Consider the following 19,561-nt stretch of genomic DNA (forward strand, 5'->3'; position numbering starts at 1 on the left):
ACTCGTCGTAGAGGAGTTCTTTTCCAGCTCCTTTGAACGTAGAGCACACTGAACCTCCTCATAAGTGATGCCAGATTCAGCATTCCGACCAAACAACATTGCATCTTTGAGATGCTGGTATGTCTTAGGTAGAGCATTCAGAAGTAGTATAGCCTTATCCTCATTCTTCATAGGACCATCCACATTCTCCAAATCGTCAAGATTCTTACTGAAATCATCTATCTGCTCCGCAAAAGACCGATCCTCAAGAATCTTGTATGAGAACAAGCGTTGCTTCATGTACAAACGGTTAGCGAGAGACTTAGTCATGTAGAGGCTCTCAAGTTTCGTCCATACCCCAAGTGTTGTAGTTCTCTTCGCAACTTCACGCAGAACTTTGTCAGTGAGATTGATAACAATGGCACTATGGGCTTTCTTGGCAATCTCAGCCTTCTTCTTCACGCTCTTCTCATCGAGATCTTCCTTTTCTTTCCCCTTCGGATCAATCGGCTCAATAGCTTCATCAAGCCCTTGCTGGATCAACAGAGCCCTCATCTTGATCTGCCACAGACCAAAGTCATTCTTCCTCGAGAATTTCTCTGCTTTGAATCTTGTCGTCGCCATCGATATCAACTCTGATCTGAGCTTTAATTCCCACAGACGGCGCCACTTGTTGTGGTTGGCGACCGATTGTATGAAACGCAAAAACACTAAAGAAACAATGACACAACAATTTACGTGGTTCGATCTTTCGATCTACGTCCACGGGCGAGAAAGAGGTCGATATATTGATGATGATTTCTGGAGATTACAAACTACTGATTCAACTCTACAAAACAACAACACTCACTTCTAATCTCACTTTTTGCTCCAAAGCTAATCAAGTAAGTGGTTGATGAAACTAGAGGAATCACTCGTGGTTTTCTTGGCTTCTGTGTTGTTGAGGATCTCTGATCTCTCACCTTTTATATTGAGGATCTGAACCTCCTTCAACAGCTCGCGGTCCCAGCTGCAACTTCTTCCCAACCACTTAACCGTTGCACTCAATCCTCAGCCATTGATCTTGATGAGCTTAGATGAACGGCTATGATGATGCATGGTTACTTCTATCAATTATTTTATAAAATGAGTGCGAAAAAGGAAGTGTGACAAACTATCTGGGATGGAGGGTGTATTTTATTAATATTAGATGAGAAGATAAATTTCTCAAGTACTACAACATATGGGAACTTCTCAATTGCAAATATATGATTTCAATCGAAAGACGGCTATGCAAGGAGAAGGTATCAGTCACAACAAGCATTGTGGAGACAAAAGAGACGAAGGGAATGGCGGTGCCAATGCAGTTGAATGAGAATAATGATTTAATGGCAATATATTACTACAAAGTTTTATGAAGAGGCTTGTTTGGCGAGGGCGAGAAACGAAAGGGAAACAAAATGGCTATGCTCGAGGTGTAGTGTTTATAAATTTTACTAATTCTTTATTTTTTATTCCAAAGATGTAACTTTCAGTTAGTTTAAAGAAATTAATATTTTTTTGTTTATTCGCAAGTTAATTGGATTACATAATATGAAACGTTCTAAAATATAAAAGCATCCACAATGGCGCCCGTCCTGGCGGACGTCCGGCCGGCGTGCCGGAGTTCCGCGCTGGACGTCCGCCATTGCGCAGCGGTGACGCGGATACGGACGTCCGCTGCAGACACCGGAGTTCCGCGGCGTTCCCGGGACGTCCGTCACGGCGTCCTTGCGGACGTCCGCCATTGCGTTGACCCACGGACGTCCCGATTATATAATATATTTTTTTCAAAAATTCTATAAATACGGCTCGTTGAACTTCATTTCATTCGCACCACTTGTATTAACGAGTATCTTTCTCTCTCTACGTTTCTTTTATATATCCAGAATGACTGGTAGTGGTAGTGGTAGTGGCTTTGGTGCGGGCGATAGCGGTGCGGGTGGTAGTGGTGGGGGGTATGATGACATAATGTAATTTTTTTAGTTTTTTTTGTTGAAATGTACCTTTCTTTTTTTGTTTAATGAAATTTTTATTCCGTAAGCGTGGCGAAATTTTAATTCCGTAAATTGTTTAATTTGGTGAATTTGTGAATTTTTATTATTGTGGGAAGTCTGTCGGGATGTCCGCCACTGTGCAGTGAGAAGTCCTTATGATGTGGCAGTGTAATGGGAAATCCTTATGACGTGGCAGGAGGTGTTTTTGAGATGTCCGCTGGGATGTTCGCCGGGACATCCGCACCAATGTGGATGCTCTAAGAAGTGAGAAATTAAAGTAGAGTTTGACTATTGAATGATGGAGTGAAATAGTATTGCGTATTAATCATGGGTTGTTGTGTAATTAATGAGTTGTACATGCCTCATTACCCAAAAACAGCCAGTCTTTATTTTTCACATTTGCTTCTAAAAACTTGATTAATTAATAATTACAGTATGTTTTATTACATGTTCGAATCCAACTAACAGCATAAACACAAGACTCACAACATGCATAGCACCATCCAAAAAGAAATGTGGGGAAAACAATTGGTGCAATTTGGGAGAAAAATGTTTTTGTATGAGTACCATACTAATTTGCTGACAAATTGATCTCACATTACCTTCCGACATATAGACAATATTAGTTTTTATTATTCATGACAATTAGACCACTTAGATTTTTCACGGTCCACTAACACGAACCGTCCCTTTCATTAAATTCTCTTTATTTAAAACCATAGGTATAAATTGACACCAAAAAAGTAAGATTTTCAGTTACATTTTGAGATTCTTTAACACATTCGACGGATGTAAACATTTTAAAAGGGGAAAATGAAATAAGAAAGGAAAATGTTTTTTTATGTGTACTTAAACATAATTACACTTGTGCAATTCAACAAAACCTAAAGAGCCGAAAGTCACTTTTCCAAGATTTTTTTTCCTTGCAGAAAAAGCAGAAAACTACATATATCATTATCAATTCTAACTTACAAAGCGGTCACCATAAGAGAAAGAAGATTATTTTTTTTCTACGAAAGAATAGTAGTATAATAGTAGTATACTTTATGTCATGAAAAATATATAAATTCACACTGAACACTCATGAAAAATTAATCAGATTTAATTAACTAGCTAACTCAGATTTTAGCTTTTTAATTATGTGTTTACCACCCACTTTGTATGGTATTTATGTGGATATGGGCCACTTCTTAAACTAATTATTCAAACCATTGATTCTATTAATGCTGCATCATTAGCACATAAATTTGAATGATTGCCTCAACACCAACACCACTTAATTAAATAAATATAACATGCATGATAATATGTAACCTCTTCTGATATTGGTCATACTCCCTCCCGGAGCCGTTGTTGCTGCTCTAACTACTAAAAAGGCGAATGCCAATTTAATTATAGTGAAAGCCACAAGTTTATGACTAAATATATATAATTAGCACTACTAAGTGTGTTTAGTGGAGAGGGGACATACGTCACACAAGCGTGAGACTGATGTCATCATAAGCCCCACAAACACGCATACTTTCTCGTGGGCAAGTAATATATAGTGGGGGTTGGAGCTATCATCAAATCTTTGAAAGTATCATTAAAATCACAACTTATATATGATGATAGGAAATAATATATCATACTACTACTAAATAACATATAGAGTACAATTTAGAATATGTAATAATTCTTAACAAAAATTGATGATAAAGTAGGGCTCAGAAAGGTTATGGAAAATGGGACCAAAACAGCCATGCGTGTGACCATTTTCAAGAACTAGGGTTTGTCTTCTATAACCATTGTCCAAAGTGATAAATTTAGTCTCCTTTGTAGGACTTCTGACATTCGAAATTATTTCAGATACATAATTATAAAAGTTACTATATACAATATGGAAGCGATATATTAAATATGGCATAATTTAAAGCATATACGGTTAGATAAATTTAGGTGTGCTGTGTGGATGCAAAATAAGGATGAGAGAGAGAGTTGGTGTTAATGATATTTTGTTCAACTTTTCATGAGCTACAAAACCTTCTTATTTACTCAGACTGTGTTAGTGAAGACTCCTAACAAATGTGAAACACTTTTTCTTGTTTTGGTATAGTATCTTTATTTTAAATGATCATGTCCTTTGTACTCCTTCCGTCCTAGAAAGATTGTCTCATTTCCTTGTTCACACTCGTTTGAAAAAAATAATAATAAATAGTTAAAATAGAGAGTAAAGTAAAAGAGAGAACAATGTAGAGAATAGTCTTACGTATATTATTCTTTTTTTCTTATTTTACTCTCTTTCAACTTTACCTATTTATTATTATTTTTGCAAAACGAGTGCAAAAAATGAATTGAGACAATCTTTCTAGGATGGAGGGAGTACCTTTTTCCTTTCTTAGAATGCAGATCCCTTTGTTTTGAATTTTGTGATTTTGATGGAAATAAGTAAATTAAATATTACGACGATGCAGGGATGTAATAAATTGCTAACTAATTAGCAATTCAAAACTAAGACTAATTTTTAATCATTAGATTAAGAGATCTAGTGGTTGATATAATGTCAAGTGGATTATATTTTAAATTTAAATAATTATTAAATAAAATTAAAGGGTATTAATGTCAATTCTCTAGTATTAAAATTATCTTAAAACTTTAAATTTACGTAACTCTCTCGATTTAAATTATTTTTCACAAAAAATATATCAAATTAAATGTAATTTTATAAGGATCTAATGAAATCTCAATTGCATATTTTCCGACGACGTTCGGATGATGAAATTTGATGATTTTTATTTCAATTTTTGTATATGTTGATAAACAGATTTTTTATCAACAAATATATAAAAAATTTCCAATATAATGCATGTAAAATCTCAATAAATTTGTGTTGATATTTTCGTGTACTTGTGTTGAAATACTCATGTCATTGTGTTGATATTTGTAATACACTATGTTGATATAAAAAACCCAAAATTTATGATACGATAATAGAATGACGATCTTACCCTTTTGTTGATATTTTATCTACTATTTATTGAAATTCGTAAAATTTAATCTCATCCACTCATTTTAAAATCTAAGGATGGAGATTTGATCTTGATTTTAGATTATGATGCTATAAACAATATAAGAGGACGCTTACGATGTATACTTATAAATTAGACCCAAAAAACTACCATTTCTTATTAGACAACGAAAACAAAATTTGAAAAAACCCTAAAATCGTTTAATTAGGTTGTCTGCCAATCAATTCTTATTTCTATATTTAGTTAATTTATATATTAAATTTTTTTTAATTTGAACTAATATCTCTTTCACATCTTATATTATAGAAATAAAAAGTTTTCAAATAATAAGAAAGAAGTATATAATTAAATGTAGTCTCATTTGACCAAATTATACAATGCATAATAAATATTCTCTTTATATTTTAACAAAAACAGAATGTGAAATTCATGGTTTTATATAGTATATTAGTATTATCAATTGATATTACAAATATGTAGCGTTGGCATATGAGAAAAAGGAGCACTCCCTTCATTAAAGTTGAGAAGCAACCTAGTATTCAAAATCCAAATCATAATACCCCACACCCAAACAAGAAAAACACTGCATTTAACTATACTGTTTCCCAACAAAAGCGATTTTACTATATTCATTATTATTTGAAACTTCCCAATAAAGCATACTAAAAAAATTCACCAGTCCCCCATCATAACTATTTCTTCCATATCACATTATTTCTTGTAGTATATTTTCAACTTCTAAATGCAGTTTGTTCTGCAAGAAAATTTTAATAGGAAAAGTGACAGTAAGCAGCAAATAGTAAATGTCATGAATACATGCACCTGAAACCGAGGGAGGCTAAACATATAGAGACAGAAACTGTATGCAAGAATAAAGATAACCTGGTGGGGTAGGGGAGTGTGTTCCAAGACACAATGATTGCATTGGGAAGCAGAAAGGTTTGGCGTGGAAATAATATAGAGAAAGGCCTTTATATTGAAGAACGTGGGATACCCTATATTTAATTCCTTTTTACACACTTAATTAATTGGGCTTTAATTATTTTATTTGTCTTTGCTCGGTCGACAATCTGTTTGTTGAGTGTTCTTCACTACCTGTGTGTGTGTGCACTGAGGGAGTGTAATTATAATCTTTGAACCAATCACTAAGCAAAGTACACTCCACATTAAAATATGGTGTGTGAGTGTGTCCATATACACCCTAAAAAAGTTACTCCATTTGTTGTGATAGCTACAGAAATGGATATGGGGTAAGAGAGAGAAAATGGAGTGCCGTAAGAAGAAAGGAAGCAAGATTAGGAGAGTGGAGAGGTGGTGGGGTGAGATAGACCAAAAAGATATACTAGTACTAACAAAGCACAACAAAAAATTTGAAAGGTTATTTGATTGTAGGATAAAAGGGGTGCCTCTTCACTCCTCACCTTTCCTCAGAAACCACATCCCCCATATATATAAAGGCTGTGCCATAGAAGAGAAGAGATTGTCAAATAAAAGTCCAAAATTGAATTAAAGAGAAAAACAATAGGTCTGTTTCTTCCTTTTCTCCAACTTGTTTCTTTTTCTAGATCAAGAAGTAAAATACAAGTTTCTTGATCATATATATATTCTCTCTTTATAACCCTAATTGAAAGAAAGATGGCATGATTGTCAAACAACCCTAAAGCCATCTTCATTTCTTGCCTCTTTCTCCTATAAATCTTCAAGTGGGGTTTTACTTTTCTCCATATTTCCACACACACATACACACATACATATAGATATAGTATCATATATTATGTGTGACAACAACAACAACAACAAAGAGAATCGAGAAAACATTTCTCATGGGATCCATATCTTAACTGATAACATTGAGGGTTTCCAAATTCAAGACCAAAACCAAAATCTCAACACTACTATCCCTCAAGATATGCAGCAGCAGCAGCATCACAACACAACCACAGTCGCAGATGCATACATAAATGGTCTAAATGGAGCTGCCGCCGCCTACGCCGAAGTCCCACAGATCCTACCGTGGGCCCTCAACCCGGTCCACGCCTTCAACCCGGTCCACGACCCGACGTTCCTCCTCCCGCCTCCGCAGCAGGGAGGGCTCTTCGGCAGGAGGCCGTCGGGGCTGCAGTTCGGATACGAAGGCGAACACCACCTGAGGTTCCTCACAGAGTCGTTAGGCCAGGTGGTGCACCCCGGCAGCAGCGCCGCCCCCTTCGGCCTCCACGCCGAGCTGCAGAAGATGACGGCGCAGGAAATCATGGATGCCAAGGCCCTCGCGGCGTCGAAGAGCCACAGCGAAGCGGAGAGAAGGAGAAGAGAGAGAATCAACAACCATCTTGCTAAGCTTCGAAGCTTGCTCCCTAGCACCACCAAAGTAAGCATTGCTACTAGTAGTATTAAATTTTAGGGCAAATTGCCAAATTAATCACAAAAGATGATCAAATTTTGTTCGTCCCGTACTTTTCAAGATCTGAAAAATAAATCACGAAAGTTCCTCTTCCGGCAAATTACTTTGATTTAAAACACGTGGACAAAACATTATTCGAACTTAATTAGACATTGTTAACTTCATTTTATCTTTCGTGATTTATTTGGCAATTTATACTAAATTTTGATTTCCATATTTCACTATTACTATATTCTATCACCAAGATTATCAAGATTTTAGCATGAGTCGGGAAACAATTCGACAAAGGCGCCTCATTTTTATGTATCATTCACCCAAAAGCCATAAAATTAACTTGCTCATGTTTGTAGTGATTTTCCATTTTTTTTCCTGAAAATTTATTTCTGAACATGCGTAAATATCGCTAAGTTTGACATGATAAAGAGGAACCAGCAGGCCAAAAGGTTCTATTCGCAGTCAAAATATTGAAGTATGATAGTATCTGAAAAAGAAAAACACTCCAAAAAAGCCAGACAAAGAAGCATTCTTGTCAGCCTATTAGCCTCATTCTCACACATTATTCACCTACATCTTACATGATTAATCCGCATTAATTTATTACAAACACAACCATGGAATAAAAATCACACCTTTTATACATTGTGCAGAAGGCGCACACCACTCTTTAAGATTCAATGAGCAATGCACGGTTTCAACACATCCCTAGCTTTATTCCTTTTGTTTTAATTGATAAATCCATTTTTATATTTATATAGACAGACAAAGCCTCGCTCCTGGCTGAAGTGATCCAGCACGTGAAGGAACTGAAGCGGCAGACATCCCTAATAGCCGAGACGAGCCTGGTCCCGACCGAAACGGACGAGTTAACCGTGGATAGCGAACCGGACGAGGAGGGTAGACCGGTTATCAAGGCGTCGATATGCTGCGAGGACCGGTCTGACCTCTTGCCGGACCTGATCAAGACGCTGAAGGCCCTCCGCCTGCGAACGCTGAAAGCGGAGATCACGACGCTTGGTGGGAGAGTGAGGAATGTGTTGTTCATAACCGGAGATGATGAATCTAATAGCTGTGATGAGCAATCCATAAGCTCAATTCATGAAGCTCTTAAAGCGGTGATGGAGAAAGGTGGTGAAGAATCCGGTTCAGGGAGTGTCAAGAGGCAAAGAACCAATATCAATATCCTTTAACATAGGTCTCTTTGAAATTGAATTCAAGATTTTATGACCTAAATTGATTTTCCCACTTTTTTGGGGTATTGTGTGGTTTTTGGGTTGTGTTTTATTTTAAACTAACATGGGGTGTGAGGGAGAAAAAATTGGGTTTCGTCTGTATGTTAGGTTTTGAGAAAGTGAAGTGAACCGCTGGACTCGTCCTCCGGCCGCCGTGACGGACAGCCATCGATAGTGGGAATGTATATAGGACCAATATCGTCATTGGTATATTTGATACTATTTCCTTATTCTGTGTTGAAGGTTAGAAATTAAGTGGTTAGTATGTAAGTGTGGACTTGACCCTTGGTTGGGGTTGTTGTAATCAAAGTGCAAGATTTTTGGTTGCACTGCTAGTGAAAGAACCTTGATTTATCTTTTTAGTATTTATGTTTTGGCTTCATTAACTTCTTATTGATTTAGTTTGAAATTAATCTGTCTCTAGAACTTATTATTATGTCTCGCAATATACATAATTACATAAACTACGTCAGTATTTGCAAGCTTGTAGTATTATTTTTTATTGATTAATATAGATTGAATATCCATTGAATATAATAAAACATCTAAAAAGTAAGAAGTATAGCCTTGCACAAATGGTTCAATTTAATCTAACTGCGGCTTATTACACTTTCCATGTGTGATATGTAAATTTTTTTAAGTAATAATAGTAAAAAATATACTAATATACATTCCTTTTTTAGAAAGTTGTAGGGTCTTTTCGTCATCAACTACACCTACTACACAAAATACGTAAAAACAGACCAAAATAAAGAATGTGGCCCATGCAGGTTTCGAACCTGCGACCTTCGCGTTATTAGCACGACGCTCTAACCAACTGAGCTAATAGGCCTGGATTTTCGTTTGGCAACTATATAAGTTTCTTGTAGTGACAACATTAGAAAATAAACGAATAATATAATCTGCTACAGTATTATTTTTTGATAAGGTATTATTTTTTACCTGTGTGATCACTACTTAAAGGTGTCGTTTAGTTGCTATGACCCATTATATCATATGATAATCCATTTAGAATTAAGTTGTGAGATTATTTTAGTTGGATTGTGAATATTAATGTATATGACTCATTATTTTATTATTATCCATCTAGAATTAAGTTGTGAGATTTTATCTTATGGATCAAATATAATACATATTCAATTATATGAGATATAATCTTTCAAAACCGAACAGAACTCAAAATATAAACTCTTTTGACATTCGATTTAATTTATCCCGGATGGTAGTATTTGGTTTCTTTTTTTATGGTAATTACCAATGGTATCCACCGACGGATCCATTGACTATTCCTCACGCTGATTTGTAGGCATCTCAATGGATGAGATAGCTGGTCCAAGGATTAGTATTTGGTTTCTTTTATATCATAGATATGTAGACGAGTTGAGAATGGAAAAAACATAAAGAGATATGAGTATAGATGAGATTGATAGAAAAAGTAATAGACATATTAAGGAAAGGATGGAATATAAATGAATTTGACGAATATACCCCTTAGAGGCAATTTCAACTAAAAGACAAAAGTCATTTGAGCTAAATCACATGAAAGATGAGAATCATATGAACATATTTCAAAAGAAAAAAGAAAAAGTAGTCACATTTCATATTATTGCATAGACTAAATTTGTATTTATATTCTTTTAGTTAAAATCATAAATAGATCTATCATATACTATCAATTAATTTTTCTTATGTTTCAAATGAATAGCATATTATCTATATGAGGTTTAAACATGTAGGAGGTCTAAAAGGTTAAATTATATTTTCGATAATTTTGTAGTAGTATGAATTATTCAAGCGAAATGGATCTTAAATATTTTATTGTCCCAAATGAAATCGGTAGTGTGGAATCTAACAACGCCATATGAAATGACAACAGTACACCTGTACGACGCCACCTTTCTTCGAAAAGACCATTGGCAAATTGGGGCATTTCGAATCAATCCCCCAAAAGGCCCAAACTGAAATCTAAAGCGACATTCAATCATAGCAAAAGCGACATTCGGCTGAAAATCCAAAGACATCCTTTGCTGTTTGCGTTGATATCTGAAACAGCCGTTGCTATGCATAGATTGTATACAAAAATTGACTCGGTGTAATTGTGCGCTTTGGTGCTTATTTGGGGAGATGATGAACTGGACGAGAGTTTTCAAGTCTTTTCAAGTGGCGATGGCTCATGGCTTGCTTTTCTCCTTCTCTATCATTCTCTCTCTCAAGCTCGATCATGCTGTCAACTACTCTTGGTGGTATGTTTCTTCTGTCTTTGTGTTTTTTGGTGTTACTTATGCTCTGTTTGCTTTTTGACTGAAGATGATATTTGAGCTGTGAGGAGTTTTATAGGTGTAATTAGATGGCTAGAGAGTATTAGGAATTATGCTCTATTTGTATGATATTTGGTTTTTGGGTTATGATTTGTTAGATTGGTGCAGGAGTTGCATCTACATTAGGAACTTTGAATATTATCTTAATTAGAATAAAGGTTCAAACTTTTGAGCTAGGTTAAGGAATGCGGAAACTAGGGATTGTATTTTGAATTGTGAAGATTACTAAGCTAATATGCTTCTGTGTAAGTTTTGTGCCTATAATTTTTTTGTGAGTGATTTGTACGAAGATGGAAATGCGAATGCTCCCAGTTGTGAATTACCTCTTTAGAGGTAGAGGGGAGGGTTTTCTTTAGCCAGAGAAGGTTCACCCCCTAAAATTTATGAAAAGTGATGGAATATATAAATCCCTTGTTGCATTTCTAAACGTGGCTGTTGTTTGAAAAGAACTTGAGGCCGTTGGGTGATGGAGAATCCTTTTTGGCAATTGAGAGCGTATTTCTTTTGTTTCATTTTCTTTTTCTTCGTTGCTCAATGAGTAGAACACCTGAAGACTCTCCACTTGAGCAAGACACCATTTTTCTGTGTATAAACATTTTAGTTAATATTGTAGACTCTACACAGTCCACTGATAACGTGTTAAGTGTCATGCTTCTATAATATTTGGTTGGTTCTGTATTTGTGCAATTTTTGTAGGTTGGTTTTTTCCCCTATCTGGTTATTTCATGCAGTCGTAGCAAGAGGAAGATTCTCTTTACCTGCCCCTTCTATGCCTCATGGCCGACATGTATGATGAATATACTGTACTGCTCTGATATCTCCCTTGATATTTTCCTCCTACTTCACTGATCCCTCTTTATTATTACTTGAACACTTTGACGGACAGTGGGCGCCTTTTCATGCCATTGTGGCGGCTCCGTTGCTTATTGCTTTCGAACTTCTCCTCTGTGTACATCTCGAGAAAATATATGGTAAGCTTTTTTTGTTGCTTTCGTGTACAATATTTGCTAAAATGTTCAGTATTACTGAAATACCTATCTCAATGCTCTTTAAGGAAAGTTTACAAGTTTATTATGAACTCATCCTGTTTCTATAATGTGATAAATAACAGCTGTAGATTTGAAGATTGTGTTTCTGCCTCTGCTAGCTCTAGAGGCTGCGATTTTGGTTGATAATATTAGGTAATACTTCCAAGTCTAGTATAGATGGTTGTGTTTTAAAATTTTTGATTCAGTCCTTGCCTTTTATCTTCACAGAGTGAAAGATGAATGTATGTTGAGTCCTTATTGTGTTCTGCTGCTCAGGATGTGTAGGGCCCTTATGCCTGTAGATGACGATGTCGATAGTATGAGTGATGAAGCTGTTTGGGAGACCCTCCCAGTAAGTTATAAGTAAAGCATCTGTTAAAATATGCTTTTGAATTGACAATATCTGTGCTTTTGACTAGCATGAAAAAACATTCTTCAATGGAGGGTACATGTTCTTCCTTCTTCTTTTTTTCTCTCTGGGAAAGGTGGGTACAGAAAAGATACTGAATTGTTAAAGGAATACATTTACACATCATGCTGTTCCAAGTTATCCCTTTGGAGGATTTAAGGAATCGACTAAAGCTATTCTATTAATTAGCCAAGAAGAGTATTTGATTTTGATTGAGGATCTGATACTAATTTCCACTATTATCTATGGCCAGTTACACCGAAGTATATTTATTACTGTTTAAAAATGTTTTTTTTTGTCTTAAGCACTTTTGGATTTCCATCTCAATGGTCTTCTTCATTGCTGCGACAACATTTACGCTTCTGAAACTATGTGGTAAGTTCAGCTCACTCACTACTAAGAAATCTCAATGATTATGTTCTGTCATAAGCTATCCATTTTAGGAACAATTAAGGCATCACCTTATGTTGCAGAAAATGGTAGAGAAAATATGATTGAAATAAAAGACAACTCTTTCTAAAGAAGGCCCTCTCTCCTTCACAAAAAGCCCCGGCAATGCCGTTCAATACAATACTCAAAAGTAATCCCCTTCAACATCCAAGGACATATATTTATATTTATATTTATAGAAAGAAGATGATTAAAAAACTTGCTAGAAAATATTAACTAGCTATAACTCTATTCATGCTCCACTATCCATAACCAAAGTAACCGGCATCCACTACTTCTCCACTACGGTTCCATCATTCAATGTTCCACCTTCAAATAACGGATGCCTGCATTAATGCGCATCAATAGCACCGCCATCAAAATAGTCCTGTCCTCAAGGCTGGATGTCAGGCCTAAACACTTTGCTTGGATCGGTAGAGGCTTCTACTTAGGTTTATGGACATGAGTAAGAAATAAGAACCTGAAGACACCCAAGAATATGAAGGAACCAATGCTGCACCTTGAACCAAGAAAAGAGCATAACCCTGAACAGTCTGCAACCTTTAAAAATCTTGGTGGTAACTTTGAGATTTAGAAAAGCAAGGTAGCTGGAGTATGCACACGTTGTTGTGGCAGTGACAAGGGCAGTACTTGTAGCGGTGGATTGTCAGGGGATGGAGTGTCCAGCCGATGATGGACTGGAAGCAACAGCCACTCTTGTTGGTGCGAGAACTGACGAAAAAGGGAATTAACATCGGTAACAAAAGGGGCTGGAGTGTCTGGCCGTCAGCCGATGATGGACTAGAAACAACAGCCACTCTTGTTGGAGCGAGAACTGACGACAAAAGGGAATTAACCTCGGTAACAATTTCAAGGGTAAAAACAGACACAATTGTTGACTCAACAAAAGCATCAGGTGCTGCCACGACCCACGTAAACAAGAGGTAGGAGCAATGGTGTTTTCGCAAGCATGGCTTGTGGCTGAGGTCTGGAAGGAACCACAGAGTCGGACAAACGTTGGGAGGGGCATGAAGCAAAAGGTCCTTGATACGGAGTGAAAGGCGGGTGAACCGTATACTCTTGATAATATGTCGGCATAAGTAGTAGTACATCGCACAACGGCTATCATAAATTTGCAAAAGATAATGAGAATGGAAATAAGATTATAATGGATAACTCTTTCCTACAAAGAAAGCCTTGGCCAAAAATGTCGTTAACAATTACTTCAAATATGATATCTAAACTAATCTCAACGAACAATTATATAGTGCCCTTGTACTTAAGACCTAAAGATGAATATAATGATAATAACTAATACTCCATCTGTTTCCTAAAAATAGAAATTCTTTCCATTATGGTCCGTTTCCTAAAAATAGTAACTCTCCATTTTAGGAAATGGACCCTAAAATCCACTAACACTATATCCACTACTTTTTCTCTTACTTTACCCATTTTTTCTCTTCCTCTCTCTTATTTTACCAATTTTGCATTAAAATCCATGCCGTTTCCAAAGTTCCTATTTTTAGGAAATGGAGGGAATAGTATTAATTATTGTATGAGAATGTAACTGATGTTCAAGGAGACTTTCCATGACTAGGTAACCGCTACTCCATTAATTCAAGATAAACAAAATGCATATCAATTGCACCGCTATCGAAACAGCCTTGTCCTCAAGGCTGAGATTGAACCCTAAACACATTGTGTTGTCTAGAGGAGGCTCATACTCATGCTTGCGGACTTGAGGAAAAGGGTAGAACAAAAGAATACCATGACAATCACAAAGGAAACAATGTTGCACCATGGACTGAGAAAGTTTGACAACAATCATTTTTCTAATCTTTTCCCTAAATGGAGTGTATCCAGACATCACATCATATATAGGAGTTCCAGCTGACCACCAATCAACCATGCTAGAATGGCCAGCCCAAGCTATGTACGCTTTATTGCCAACCATTAAATGTGATGCTCTTAATTGGTGAAGCCATGAAGATGGGTGGCTGGTGAACTTGTTGTTTCCTGTGCATTGCATTTATCTCCGGAAGGAATGGGTAAGCCATTTTCGGTGGAATAGGTTGAGGTGTAGATGTGGTGGATGCTCACTGCAAGCATGACTCTGTGGCGGGGAAGGAGTTTTCGTTTGATGTGAAATCACCACAGGCCTTGTTGTTGGCGCCAAAGTAGGAGGCTGAATTTAACCACGGGGTTGGCTGATGTTTCTGGGAATGAAGTAGAGGGCTGGACTGCAGCAAAGTTGTTGGCGCCACGTCATGAGATAGTAGGTTTGCACAGGGACACTCGCAGCCTTGCCGATTGGACTCTCAATGGGAAAGGGCAGCGGTGGGAATACTGAAGCCGTGCGTCAAGGCGCTGCAGTTTGAGGATTTCCTGCATCGAACGGAGGATTGCACACTCAACTGTGGATGGAAGCTCAGCTCCGATCTGACAGTTTTGCCTTCTGACTTTCCAAGCTCACCGCACCATTGGATACGGAGTGAAAGGCAGGTGGACCATATACTCTCGATAATATGTGGCATAAGTAGCATGTCGCACAACGTCAATGATAAATCTGCTAAAGATAATGAGGATGGAAATAAGATTGTAATAGATAACTCTTCCCTACAAGGAAAACCTTAACCAAAAATGTTGTTGACAATTATTTCAATTTGGTATCTAAACGAATCTCAACGAACCGTTATATAGAGCCCTTGTACTTGAGATTCCTAAAGAAGAATCTAATGGTAATAAATCCATCAGTCCCATAAAAAAAAGACCACTTTTGCCATTTTTTTCCGCCACATAAAAATAGCAACTTATATTTTAGGAAAAAAATTTCACTCTAATGGGTTGGGCTCCATTCTCTACTAACAATACTCCAATTACTCTTACTTTCTATCTCTCTTACTTTACCAATTGTGCATTAAAACCCGTGTCGTTTCAAAAGTAGTCTATTTTTATGGGACGGAGGGAGTATTAAGTATTGTATTAGAATGTAACTGACATTCTTGGAGTAACCCCAACCCATTTCTTCTGCCCACTTCTTCATGATCTTGCAACTGTTATTTTCGATGATTGGGTAACCACCACTCCAAGAATTCAAGATAAACGATGCATATCAATTTTGGTGCTGCTTCTACTGGACAAGGGATTGTTTTCCCCGGCTGCCTTAATCTGAGCTATCAAACTCTCAGGGGATGAAACCTCACCCCTCGTAGTGGTAAAGAGTGTGATAGTATTTTCAAATTAAGTCCTATTGTAGGCCTTCGTAGGATTCATGCCAGTGTTTTGCTCTTCCATGTAGGCCTCCATAGCATCATACGAGCATTTTGCTCTTCCATCGTTTTCGCTAAACCTTGACACAAGCATCTAAGTTTTGTGTCAGCACCATTTCTATCCATGTTCCTCCCACTAATCTGTAAGTGAAAAGAAGCGAATGGATGTTTGTTGCTCTTTGTGCTTGAAAGGAAGACCCTCTTTCCCTCACAAAAAGCCTCGGCAATGTCGTCTAATACAATACTTCTTTTCTTCACGAAAAAGCCTTATCAATGTCATCCAATACAATACTCATAAGTAGTCCCCTTCAATATCAAGTACTACATCTATTTGTAATTCTAGAAATAAAGCTATAACTTTATTTAAGTTCCACTACCCATAATGATATCACTACTTGTAACCGAACTTCAGCTCCATAATCCCAATGTTCCACATCCTAATAATGGCTGCCTGAATTACTGTGTATCAGAAACCATAAGATATGAGAAAATTCTTTATTTTCTTTTTACTTGTGAAACATTTATCATTATTTGTAAGTTGTACTCATCTTCTACTCTCCGTGGGTTGATATGCAGGTAATGTAGTTGGTCTTGGTTGGTGGGATCTGTTCATTAATTATGGGTACATGAATATCCCTGCTTCATTTATCCTATTGACTGTCCTATATGTTGCACGCTATGACAGTTATATTTGTTTTGTGCCTTTGCTTCTCAGTGTTGCAGAGTGCTTCGCATTCCTTATTTGCACTAAGTGGTATAATCCTTCAATTCATAGACGTTCACATCTTACAGCAGCAACAGCATCATCATCGTCGTCATCAAATATCAGATCTTTTACCTGGAATAACGGTGTATTAGTACCACCCAATGAAGAGAATCAAGAAAACAGAACGTGCAGTTTGCAAGACATTGGTGGTCATATCATGAAAGTTCCATTGATTGGTTTCCAAGTCGTGCTCTTCATGTACTTGGAGGTAAGTCAAGATATGAAATCTATAGTGGGACAGTTATCGATTTCTTTATGAGTTAAATCTCATATTTACAAATTTCTATTTCAGGGAACCCCCCCTGCTGTTAGACGTATCCCGATTCCACTTTTGTTTTCTCCTCTTCTGTTGCTGCAAGGAATTGGATTTTTGTTCGCCATATATAGATTCTTTGAGAAAATCTCCATCTTACTTAATGATGAAGCTGAAACGGGAAGCAGCTTTAGGTTACCTGCTAGTGCTTATGACTATATGGGGTTCCTGCGTCGTGGATCAAGGTAATGCCTCTTAAATTGTTAAAAGTTCTAAAGTTTCTCCATAATCATACTTCGTTGTCGATCTTTATGGATTTTCTCGATTTAGGTTCCTGGGATGGTGGTCAATTGATGAAGGAAGCCGTGAAGAGCAAGCTCGATTATATTCTTCATGGGCTTCAGGGTAATTTACTGCAGTGAAAGCTTCATGTTCTTCTATAGCAGAATTTGACATTAATTTTCTATGCATAATGATCTCATCACAACAGCTCATAGAATTTTTCTTCATTCGTAACAGGTACAATACGTTCTCGCCTGATACTGTCAAGAAGATGCCGAAGTCTGAACTTGCTAAGGAGGTGATCTTCAATGCATATAGATTTTGTTTGCAATATGAAGAATTTTTCGTTTATGTTCCAAAGTTTTTTTTTTACTATATGCATTTTTCATTCAATATACTTCATTGTGATGTTGCTACATTTTGCCATCAGATAGGGAGGCTTCAATCAGCCCTCATTTCACAAACAGAAATCACAAATATCAGCCAGGAAGAGTTTGACAGACTTTTAAATGTGAGTCTAACTTCTATTAGATCTCATCTAGGGAGTAAAAAATTCTCATCTTTTCATGGATTATTTTATTTGATTTACGAGGTCTCATATTTCACGAGCGATGCAAGGACTTGAATTCTCTGATAATAAGAACATTGGTTCCATCAAAAAAATCATTTCAATTTCTTTCAACATGCATTTATATTGAAATTCTGTTATCTTACTGAACGGCCACGATGCTTTTTATATCCAGGAAAAGATCCTTTGTCGAGTTTGCTTTGATGAGCAAATAAACGTAGTCCTGCTCCCTTGCAGGCATTATGCTCTTTGCAGGTATCACTGTTTTCCCATCAATCCATTCTCTTGTTTGCCTAATTTGTCGAAAACCTAAAAACTATGAGAAAGAAGAAGGGTTGTCATGAGAATGTTCGTCTCTCCTCTCTTACTGTAATCCTTAATAATTCTGACCGTGGCTCGATCCTTATATGCAGCACCTGCTGCGAGAAGTGCAAGAGATGCCCTATCTGCCGTGTATACATTGATGAGCGGCTCCATGTATATGACGATGTATAGCTACTACCTACACCACAGGCCTCGCTAGGTAAAGTCTAAATTCACATTGTTTTGAAGGTGACTGATAATTTATAGTCATTCACCATCACAGAAAATACAAAACTGTTCGATTCTGTGAATAGTTTCGCATAACTTGGAATGATTTTGTATGTGTTCAAAGTGATGATTTATTTTTTCTTCTTCTGACTCCTGAATATGTTTGTTTTCGAGCTGAATGACTGCGAAAAATGGGGTCGTTGGTTTGAAGCTTCTTGAATGTATATTTAAGCCGAAGCAATAGTTCTAATCTTGAATCGCATCTTCTCCTGTAGTAGCCCTTCTAAAAATGCGTTGTCGAAATCGAAGACAACTGGTTCAAGTACATGAACCTGGAGAGAGTGTTACAGATCATTAAGGTTGTCTTCGACGAAGAGAGAGGTGGAGAAGGGGGGCAGCTGGGCCTATGAAGAAAACTAATTTTGGGTTGAGGGTGACGTGGCATATTGAGGTCTAGATAAGCTACCTGAACTAGATAGGAGAGGCTTTGAAATCTTGGTTCTAGAACATGAAAATGGGCCATCTTTGTGTCTCAAAATAGCTTTCTAAAATTAGAGTTGCCAACTTTTTTGTTGCATTTTCGACATCAGAGGGTCTCCACAACCTGGGCATTTAAAACAGGTGGGCATATTTTGTACAAATTTTAAAGAAATTGTGAGATTATCTAATTTCAAACGATTAAGACAAGACGATGCTCGCCGAAATATGTTGAACATATAATTTATGCAGGTGTACTTTTTTTTTGTGGAAGAGTTATTGAGCAGCCTAAACATCTAGAACCTGAAGTAGTCAAACAATAACTCAAATTGAATTCTGATGAATGAAGGGTCTATATTTTGTAGAAGTTTCAATATTTTAATTGTTGCAAGAAAAAAAATACAAAATAGGAAATTTGATGCTATTCTAGCATTAAATTTTGAAATGGTACAACAAATTAATGGCTTCTTGTTGAGATCAAAGGCCAAAAGAGGCAGCGAATCAAGAAACAGATTATGTTGTCAAAGCAAGATCTTACTTTACTGTCAATCATGGATGTGACGAAATCACAAATTGTTCCACCATCATTTGTTTGTTTC

General features: G+C 36.8%; 2 protein-coding genes and 1 non-coding gene across 5 annotated transcripts; 2 read left to right on the forward strand and 1 right to left on the reverse strand.

Moving 5' to 3' along the window:
• The first annotated feature begins 6,430 nt into the window (after nucleotides 1-6,430).
• Nucleotides 6,431-9,001, forward strand: LOC121807531 (transcription factor bHLH30-like). The gene is made up of 2 exons (XM_042207791.1): nucleotides 6,431-7,370; nucleotides 8,159-9,001. Exons 1-2 carry the CDS (start codon nucleotides 6,777-6,779, stop codon nucleotides 8,588-8,590), a joined length of 1,026 nt encoding a protein of 341 aa, XP_042063725.1. The 5' UTR covers nucleotides 6,431-6,776; the 3' UTR covers nucleotides 8,591-9,001.
• A 389-nt stretch (nucleotides 9,002-9,390) lies between these two features.
• Nucleotides 9,391-9,464, reverse strand: TRNAI-AAU. Its single transcript has one exon. It is a non-coding gene; the product is annotated as a tRNA-Ile (tRNA).
• Nucleotides 9,465-10,559: 1,095 nt separating this feature from the next.
• Nucleotides 10,560-19,172, forward strand: LOC121807530. 3 transcript variants are annotated; one of them, XM_042207788.1, is made up of 15 exons: nucleotides 10,560-10,875; nucleotides 11,647-11,737; nucleotides 11,837-11,921; nucleotides 12,062-12,131; nucleotides 12,255-12,330; nucleotides 12,693-12,762; nucleotides 16,662-16,707; nucleotides 16,801-17,059; nucleotides 17,144-17,349; nucleotides 17,435-17,509; nucleotides 17,624-17,684; nucleotides 17,817-17,897; nucleotides 18,130-18,209; nucleotides 18,368-18,477; nucleotides 18,761-19,172. In XM_042207788.1, the coding sequence occupies exons 1-14, from the start codon at nucleotides 10,757-10,759 to the stop codon at nucleotides 18,447-18,449; spliced, it is 1,401 nt and encodes a 466-aa protein (XP_042063722.1). In that variant the 5' UTR covers nucleotides 10,560-10,756; the 3' UTR covers nucleotides 18,450-18,477; nucleotides 18,761-19,172. The 3 variants fall into 3 exon arrangements, with proteins under 3 accessions (XP_042063722.1, XP_042063723.1, XP_042063724.1); XM_042207789.1 differs by having other exon boundaries at nucleotides 18,764-19,172; XM_042207790.1 differs by having other exon boundaries at nucleotides 10,759-10,875; nucleotides 11,682-11,737.
• The last annotated feature ends 389 nt before the right edge of the window (nucleotides 19,173-19,561 follow it).

Source organism: Salvia splendens, chromosome 6 (genome assembly GCF_004379255.2).
Source record: "Salvia splendens isolate huo1 chromosome 6, SspV2, whole genome shotgun sequence".
Classification (NCBI taxonomy): Eukaryota; Viridiplantae; Streptophyta; class Magnoliopsida; order Lamiales; family Lamiaceae; genus Salvia; species Salvia splendens.